Genomic DNA, 10240 nt, shown 5'->3' on the forward strand with positions numbered 1-10240 from the left:
TTCCGATTTGTTGGCACTCCTTCTGGAATTGTTAGTTAGGCCCAAGCTTTAGTTTGATACCAAATTTGGAATTTTTGTATAATTTCTATATTTTTGAAAAATTATTTGAACTAAATGTCATCATTAAATTGTTCAGATTTTTGGGCTCCCCTTATAGTATTGTTAGTTACATCATAATGAAGGTTTATGCCAATTTTTTTTTCACAAAGTATACAATCTGCCTAAAAATTGACCTAAGGATCCCTCCACCATTTTTGTAAATATCATAGCAATGCAGAGGTCCAAGTGAATCCTACATCTACATTCATCATTGGCCTATGTCAATCATGAGAATTAAATCAGAGAATGACAAGTTTCACCGTGGCTGTTAAAAATTGAGTAATTGAGTTTCTTGTTATAAGGTAATTACTTGGAGCATACAGTAGGTAGGTTGAATTGTGTGACTTCCAGACTAGCTGCAATTTTTCTCAGATAATAATGATGTTTTAATTGTGTTCATTTAATCCATTAAATACGTATTTGTACCCCAAAATAGGGCAAAAAAAAAAAATCATAGAAATTAAATTTACTTGCGGATGCATGTAGCATGCCATTAATCAATTTGCGCATAGAAACTGCTGTACTTAAAAATTATTTTTCCTCTAATTTCCCAACAAATAGGCCCAGTGCTTTAAAATCTGGTAAATCTTGCATTGGCTGACAGCCAATTAGTAACTGTTTGCTTTATCCAGTGTAAAAGTCATGATTATAATTTTTAAATAAACTATTAAATTCTTATAAACGAACCATTCCACCACATATGTACAACAGTTAATGTCAGACATTATGATAGTTCAGTTAATATGCACTCTCAAGAAATTATATAAAAGTATTGCTTCACTTGAATTTGTAGGTTTCCCAAAATGTGCTTCTTCCATAAGTATACAACATAGCTCAAATACAGTTCTATCACAAGGATATGGACCCTTTGGGACACATTCCTCTTGGCAATATTGGATTTCAACATTGCTAACCCAGCATAGTTCATGATGAGCACCATAGAGTGTGGGAGATTATACATAATTGTTGGTCTTCCACATGGAGCTACCTGGTTCCGGCTAGGGCGGATGTGATGAGTGTTCCATAAGTGAACAACTTCATGTAAGCCATGCTGAAACAAGAAAGTATTAAAACCATTAATTTTTCTACTTATTGCAAAAGATTTTCAATGTGCAGTTAGTCTATAGGCAAAATGTGTTTTTAAAATAAGTTACATGTTAATTGTCATCATTTATTGACACAGAAATCACCTTTCTGGTTTTTATGCTTCAACAGCAGGTCAGTTTCTCCAATCCAGCAACCTTTTGTTCTTTTACCCCTTAACTAATACCCATTTCACACTGATGCTATTTTGCAAATATTAACAACTTGTAACAAGTTGTAACCAGGTTTGGATGACTGTGAAAGCAAAATCCTTGTAAACTTTCCGATATTTCACAGGGGTCCCCTGAGTTATCTCGGAACAAAAACAGACCATCGCGAGGCCTGTTTTTTTCCCGAAATCTTCCGAGTTGTTGCTGCGCATGCGTCATGTCCATATTTTGACATGCGGGCTGTTTTTTTTTTTTTTGTTTAGTTCGAACGAATGGCGGCAGCGATGGAAAACGTATCAGCATTACTACCATTTGTTAATAGGCCTAGACCTAAAATCAAAAGAAATCTCGCTAAATTTCACATGTCTGATGTAGAAACAATCACGAGGCTTCGTAAAATACGCCGACAGCGAATCATTATGATGCTCGTCGCAATGATTGCCTCTGAGTCTAACAATGGTGAGCTACCGGCCGGCGGCCCGACTGCGTCTAGCTAGCCTAGACCTATCTTTCTCGCCAGCTCGACTACAGCAAGCGAGCTAGGAGTTGAATTCGTTTTACTCTCCGAAGGCTAAGGACCATGGAACATTTATAATCTTGTTAATTCGGTACCAGGCCTAGTTTAGTAGTTGATATGTAATTCAGACAACCTACAACTAGCCTAGGCCTACTAGTACTACCCTAGGCCTCTATGCCTAGTCATAATATTCTTCCGAGTTTTCCCCGAGATTTCTCATGGTTTGAAAGTGCATGTGTGAAACGAACCAAAAATCTCGGAATATCAAACTTGTTACAACTTGTTAATAGTTGTTAAAAGTTGTAATATTTTTTGCTAGTGTGAAATGGGTATTTGGTAGGCACCAAACATATTATGGTATTACTGAAACTCTTTATTGGTTAATTGCCAACTGTGAAAGATGATTTCCTTTTTATGATCACTAATATTCTGCATTTCAGTGTCATTTTAAAATTTTGTTAAAATGTAACTACAAATAAAACTTACTTGAATTAAATCCATGAAACAAAACTGAACTAGGCTTTTGTCCAGAAATTCACCAGTATATCTGTCACTGTCTTTCAGTGATTGGAAAAATTCATCCAAAATTGCGAAAAATGTTTTCGCAAAAATGACCACCAAGATTCAATTCGTTGATTGTGGTTGCTAGACCCATATATAAAACTTCCAGTTGCATATGTTCAATATGTCCATTTTCTGTTCCTCTATCAGCTCTAAATTCGCTTTGGACAGCCTTTTCGTTTTCCTTAACAGCATTTACATAATAGCTCGATATTACTGCAGGGTCACTATTTGTTGAATGTGCCTCAAGCCAAACATTATGTCTTGAATATCCATCTATTGCACCATTTATACATATTCCAAACGGTTTTAGCTTATCGTATGAATCAACGTGCCATATGAAATCGGGTTCAGGGTTTTGATACATTATACGTTTGATTCGATTCCTTTTCCTGATCTCAATCCTATCAGGGTCTATAATGTGAATTAAAAGTCTTGCAGTATTCTGGCTAACTACAAACCCTTTTTGAATACATTTTAAATGGAGAAACTTATAACCATATTATTGTCCAGCTTCCTCAAATTCATTCATCAAGAACATGGCAACTTCTAGTATTTTATTTATTTATTCTTTCTTTATTCTGAAATACACTTTCAATACAATGTACTGGTTTCCAAAGTGGTTCAGTTTGACACACAAAAGTAACAACAATTTTCAAACATAACTTAACTAATAAATGTAAAACAAGAAATTTTCATTGTAGAATTTAAGTATGTATTGTTATACAGAACAAAAGTAAAATATGCAATCAATAAAAGTAACTTAATAAATGTAATATAAGAGTTTATCTTTAAATTTTACATTTGGAATTACAGAATCAATTAATATCTTTAAATTTTACATTTGGAATTACAGAATTAATTACAAAATCTGCAATAGATGCATGCACTAAAATGTAAAAGCAGGAGTGAACTTAGGGAAAGTAATATAATCAAATTTCAATGTAGAATTAATTTTAAGGTAAAAGAAGATTTAATAAATTTTATGAATTTAATAATTCATTTCCTTTTAGACACTTAAATAACATTATAAGAATTTGTTCATTCCATTTATTATTGAGTCTGCTCCATCCAAAGGAATTTAAAATATTACTAACAGGAGTCTTGATATCAACTGATAATAATATTCTACCTAATCTATTTAATAAAACTTGAAGAGAGTCTGAAAATTCAACTTTACAATTAGACCATACACAACAACAATAATCAAATAAGCGGATAACTAGTGCATTTGCCAACATATTGAGAGTGTGTGATGGAAGGTAGTATTTCACACGATGGATTATTCAAATTCATTTTGAAATCTTTGAAGAGAGGCTGTCAATATGGTCTTTCCAGTTTAATTGGGGACAAAGTTTATACCTAAATACTTATAAGAATTAACTCTCTCAATAATGTCATCAGAGTTAGAAAATTTGTTTGCAAGAGAATTACCTATTGAAGTGAAATGCATGTTTAATTGATCTGCTGTATCTTTATCAGAAGTTGTACAACTTTTGTTTTTATAAACTCTATTTACACTTGGCTGATGTTTAGGAATTAGTTTATTTATGGTGTTCCATAATTTTTAGGTTTTTTTAATTTTCTTTAATGGTATTAGTACAGTATTTTCGTTTTTGATTTCTGTTCAAATTATTTACTTTATTTCTTAACTCTTTAGCTTTGTCCCAGTCACTAGGGTCATTAGTTTTATGGGCTTTCTTGTAATAATAGTCCATCTTTTGTTAATCTTATATAATCTGTTGTTATCCATTCAGGCAAAGAGCCTTTAACTATCTTTGTTTTAAGTGGGGCATGATGATTGCATAAAGTACTGAATAAACATTTCCAAAGGGACCAGGCAGAGTTCACATCAGTGTAAAGTTTAATCAGATCCCACTCAATGTTTTTAAGATCATTAATAAATCTGTGTTCATCAAATTGTTTAAAGGAACGGGATTTTATAAAATTTTGGGGAATTTTAACTTTTTTCGTTTTCCGAATTAAATAGGTAACGAGTGATCACTAATTCCTAGACTTGTCACTCCTGTTGTCGGAATGATGTTTATGTCGAAAGAGTCTTGATGAAGACAGAATTCTCCTTAAGCTGCGAATGCTTTTGTTACAATTAACCCTGAGTAAAAAGTATTATTAATATTTTAAGACATGACAATTCCTTTAGGAGAAATCGAACATATCGTCAAAACGCAAAATCGCACAGCATATATGATGCCAACCATGAGTGTGCACAAACAAAATTTGCAGCTTATAGCTTCTTCGATTATCTGACAAACAACCATCGTGTTAGAAACAAATACACAGGCTGGACTATCTGTTGATAAAGCACTCATAATATAATGTCATTAATTATGTTACCTAATGAGTTTATGATTATTATTATATTATTATATAATACGAACCACAATCTTGTGTCTGTAACAACACAGCCATGTAATAATGCACAAACACAAACTGTAAATTTTGCTGCTTGGTACGCTAGGTCTATGAAACCTAAAACTGCGTCTGTGTGTGATTTCATTCTTACTAGGAAGTCAGATATTTTTGCTATAACCGAATCATGGCTAACTAATGATGATTCATTTAATTTATTTCGCCTTTTATTTTTTTATCATAACAATACAGTAAAATATTCAGAAAATTCGAAAAGGTAATCCATGTTTCCCCCAAGAGCCGGCAGGATTACCAAAAAGAAAATTAATTACTGTCTGAGTGGCTCTCCAAGATGATCACTCTCATCGTGCCATTGCAGACATTGTTCCTGACTTTGAACACTTTCATCGTTCCAGAAGCCACACCACTGGTGGAGGTGTATGCATGATCTTGCGCAAAGGCTTCTTTGTCAAAGTCAATAATGGACCTCCGTTTAAATCATTCGAACATATGGACCTTCTTCTTGTAGACTTTTCATTGTTTATCGGCCGCCATACTCAAAAAAGAACAAAACAACAACTAAGATGTTCTTCTAGACTTCTCTAATACAGATGATGGCGGTGCCAACATTATAAAGAACCTTCTATCCATTGCCGGATTCACACAGCATGTCACCGGCCCCACCCATAGGAGTGGTCACACACTTGACCTGTTAATCTCTAGAGATACTGATGAACTTATATCCGACATTTTAAATTCACTGTGATCAACCTTCTGACCATTTCCCAATTGTATGTCATTTAAATATATCATGTCCAGACTCAGTCAGACATAAGATCACCTTTCACAAAAGTCGCCAAATTGACATCGGGTGTTTCAAGAGTGATATTATGAAATCAGAGCTAATAGCGACTCCTGCTTCAGGTATTGACACCTTCGTAGCTTAATACAACAACGTTCTTTCTCAGCTCTTGGATCGACATGCCCCAATAGTTACCAGGTTGATAACATTAAGACCTAACGCACCTTGGTATAATGAGGATTTACGTAACCAAAAGCGGATTAAACGCCGTTGTGAAAGAAAGTGGGTTTCGTCTGGCTTAGAGGTGCATAAACAAATATATCATGTTGAATGCAACAGATATAAACAAATGCTCGAAAAGTTTAAAACCGATTTTCACAGATGTCAAGTGGCAAAATGTGAACAGGGAAAATTGTTTAAATTAATAAAATAATCTTACTTCTAAAAATCATAAGAAGATCTTACCTTTACATGAGTCTTCCGAAGATCTTGCTTGCCGATTCTCTGAATTCTTTCGCAACAAGACTCTCAAGGTTAAGATTGAACTTGACAACGACTCAGATAGTGCTAATTATATGCAGGAGGAACGTGCTGACGTACTCCCATTCAGAACATTCTCCAACGTGTCGCAAGATAATCTACGAAAGATAATTATGACCTCAAAATCGACTTCTTGTCCTTTGGACCCCATACCCTCTTGGCTTCTGAAAGAAATACATCGATGAACTCCTTCCAACCATCTGTGACATCATCAATAAATCACTCTCATCTGGTATAGTTCCGAACACCTTCAAAGAAGCACGTTTAATGCCACTTATAAAGAAATCCTCTCTAGACCCGGAGAGCTTAAAGAACTATCGTCTGATTTCCAACTTATCCTTTATCTCAAAGGTTCTCGAGAGATGTGTTGCTGATCAACTGACAGACCATCTCGTGTCAAATAACCTGCACAGTAAGAGACAATCAGCCTACCGTAAACATCATTTAACTGAGACCGCTCTGATAGGTGTCACAAATGATCTACTTTGTGCGGTAGATGTGCACAGCGAAGCAGTACTTGTGCTGCTTGATATAACCGCAGCATTTGACACTATAAACCATAAGATACTATTGCTAAGGCTTGCAAATTGACATGGAGTTGACGGTACCGTTCTCAAATGGTTTCAATCTTTTATGTTAAACCGCACTCAATCTGTCACCATTAACAACTCTGAATCAAATTCATATCCCGTAAGTGATGGTGTACCACAGGGGTCAGTATTGGGCCCTCTTGTGTTTTAATTTGTATACATCACCACTTGAAGATATTATTGATGCCCATGATGGAATTGAGTCCTGTATACAAGATGTCAAGAAATGGATGGTCATTAATAAACTGAAACTGAACGTTAATAAAACTGTAATTCTTCACATAAGGTACAGGTTCTTACATCGCACTATGAAAATCGATCACATTCAAGTCGGATCAGATCTTGTTCATACAGTTTCATCAGCACGCAATCTCGGTATTACAATAGACAACTAGCTCAGAATGTCATCCCATATTAACAGTATCTGTAAGGCTGCTAACTTTGCACTCAGAAAAATAGGTCAAGTGCGCAAGTACCTCGACAGAGCATCCGCCGAAAAGCTCATTCACGCATTTGTCAGCACTCGCCTCAACGCCTGCAGCAACCGTTTATACGGTTTACCTGACTACGAGATTGCCAAACTGCAGCAAGTTCAAAATACCGTAGCAAGGATCGTCACTCTGTTATCAGCATAACACCGGTGTGTTATGTTGATAACTACCTACTGTCAGTACCTAAAATATCCACTGCGTATGGAAGATCTTTTGCTGCGGCAGGACTCGCAGTCTGGAATAACTTACCGATCAATATTAAATGTTCTCCATCAGTCAGTATATTCAAGTCACAACTGAAGGCAAAGTTTGATTAAATATTACTTGCTTATAAAATTTTTTACATCTCCAAATTTTTTTATATGTTGTAGCCAACACCTGGGGCCACAAATTTACATAAGTTATAATTTCACGACTGCGTGATCCACAAGGTCAAATTCTAGGTCAAAAAGAATGTCAAATATTCCCAACACGATGGCGTGTATTTCAGTACTTGGAGTATGTATAAAAAGAAAGAAAGAGGAAGCAAGTCTAGTCAGAAGGGAATGGAGAGTTAGATATTTTGGACATACTGTAGGTGTAGATAAAATTAAAGAGTCAGGTCAGGATAGAATCTTGGATTCTCTTAGAAAACAGATGTTAGTAACTATAGAAATTCAGTGGGGAAAATTCTTATGAATAAGGTTCCCAATGAGAAGCAATGACACAGCACTCAGTAAAGTGCAAAGTCATTTCAGTATTTTGTTACAGTTCAGAAATGTACGCGCTACACGCTACTACCTATTGATAAATAGGTTATATTTAAATATTCTAGGCATCAAGTTGCCGTACTAATTTGCCTAGTAACAGTGAATTCAGTGAGAAACTTCTCCGCAAGTAGGGTTCAATGAAACTCTTGGAAGAATCACAAGTCTTTGTACGCCGCCAATTCAGGAATGTTATCTGAGACAAGGAAAGCATGTCAAATGTTAAAAATAGCTGACTAAATTGTTCTTTGTACATGGAAACTGTACGAGCATGTGCGATGGTTCAGGAATGGAGTTGTTCACCTACCCACAGACCCTAGGTTATAGTATTAGGGTTGTGGCCTATACGACGCGTTGTTTTCTTGTTTGACTTTGATTATTTACATAAGTTTAATTCAGACATTGATTGTGATCATTAACTTCTGTTGTGTGTTATATAACAGTAATATTGTTCGTTAAACTAGGTTGAATGTTGGTGAATTCGCTTTAGGTGATTCATCAACTGACAGACACCGTGCACACGCGTTCTGTACGAATGGGCATGTTTTGGCCACTCAGTACAAGCGTAGCTTTTTTTTTTTTTTCTGCCTGTTTCTTTTTTGTTCTGTAAACCTTTGAGATTTTTTTTTTTTTTTAATTTTATCGTATTTTAAACATTTTTTAAATTTGTATTCTGAATTGATTCTATATATATTTATACTGTATGATGTTTTTTATTGTAAATTCAACTATGTTTACTTAGTTGCTAAATAAATAAAGAATTTGAATAAATAAAGAATTTGAATTTGAATTTGAATAAAGGAAACGTGTATTTCTATTGTTATTTTCTCATTTACATTTAATGTTCTTGGTTTAGAGCGATGTACTGATTAGGCCTACGCATATTCCTAGCTCACTCACGTAGGCCTATTTTTTTAGTAGGCTGGCTTACAGTATCATTAAAACCATTTATCAGTCTTACCGAACATTTATTATTATTTTGTTAATACTACTACACTAATCCTGCGATCGAATGTAGTTTAATACTATTTCTGTCATCTATTTATTTAAATTCCCCACTGTCTAACCTCTGTGCTATACAAATCATTTTAAGAACTCCCTAAATTCCTTTTCCAGAATGGTGCTGCGTAGAGTGGTCTGATGAAACAATTACCGACCTCAAGCCTGCAACGTCATTGACACTCACATTGGACAGAGCGGCCTTCGCTCCAGGCACGAAGGTCACACTTAAAAGGAACAAAGACACACAGTGGGAAGGAGAAATAGTTAGTGTGGGAGGTATGTATTTTGTGAATGAATGGGTACTGTATTAAAAAGAAAAAAGCGTATACCTGTATGTGCCACTACCAAACGGTAAAACTAAAAAGTTTTATCTGCCAGAATTTTACGCTTTTTAGGCTTTTTAATTATATTCTCCATGTTAGTTCAATTACTGTTCAATTTTCATTAACAACATATATTTAATATGTTTTTGTCTTTATTCAAACAAATAAAAACCTTCTACCGTATCATACGTAAATGGCATTTTTTAAAAATAAAAATATATTATACTATTTACTATTACTTTGCAGACACAGACACAGCCACGGTAAGTGCCTTTAGAATTCATTTTAAAGCTGAAGGAGATTACTGTATAACAAATTTACATACAAGCCCGTCCAGTTATTTTATGTTAAATTTCCATACGTTGTACAAGCCTGTCTATTCTATAAAAACTTTTGTTTATTGATTTTAGTTTTTGAGATACGGCATTTGGTAATCCAGCGATTTTTTTATGTTTACAGCCAAAAACCCCCTAAAAAATAAGTCTGATGGAACGAAGGGTAAGTACAATACTGCCTTCGTAAATTCATTTTATGTTAAATTTCCATACGTTATACAAGCTTGTCTATCAAAATTTTCGTTTATTGATTTTAGTTTTTGAGATACAGCATCTGGTAATCCAGTGATTTTTTTATGTTTACACAAACATCTGTCCTCTATTATTTATTATTATCATTAGTCCTTTATTTATTTATTTATTTATTCACCAAAACAACAGCGGACACAAATCCGCCACTTACAGTATGGTTAACAAAGGACGAGACGACGGAAACAGAAACACAAACAAAGTTAATTTTAACTAATCACGCCTAAAACGCTACGACGGAAAAAGTGCAGATTGGAGTTAAATAAATCTAAAGACGGATAGTCCTGAACTAACTTGTTATACGAGGAACTTAATCTACTAATAAACCCGTTTTTTAAAATATTGACTCTACTTAAAGGAAC

General features: G+C 34.6%; 1 protein-coding gene across 1 annotated transcript in view; it reads right to left on the minus strand.

Moving 5' to 3' along the window:
- Positions 1–1025: 1025 nt before the first annotated feature.
- The window catches only part of LOC117125140, a 22162-nt gene continuing 12947 nt past the window's right edge, over positions 1026–10240 (minus strand). The window contains exons 3-4 of the mRNA XM_033271541.1: positions 2356–2844; positions 1026–1150 (exon numbers count right to left, since the gene is read on the minus strand). Coding sequence (XP_033127432.1) covers positions 2447–2844 — 398 coding nt within the window. The 3' untranslated portion in view covers positions 1026–1150; positions 2356–2446. The remainder of the gene's footprint in view (positions 1151–2355; positions 2845–10240) is intronic.

The sequence above is a fragment of the Anneissia japonica genome, unplaced genomic scaffold (genome assembly GCF_011630105.1).
Source record: "Anneissia japonica isolate Jap-2015-1 unplaced genomic scaffold, ASM1163010v1 scaffold9_len2422644_cov172, whole genome shotgun sequence".
Lineage (NCBI taxonomy): Eukaryota > Metazoa > Echinodermata > Crinoidea > Comatulida > Comatulidae > Anneissia > Anneissia japonica.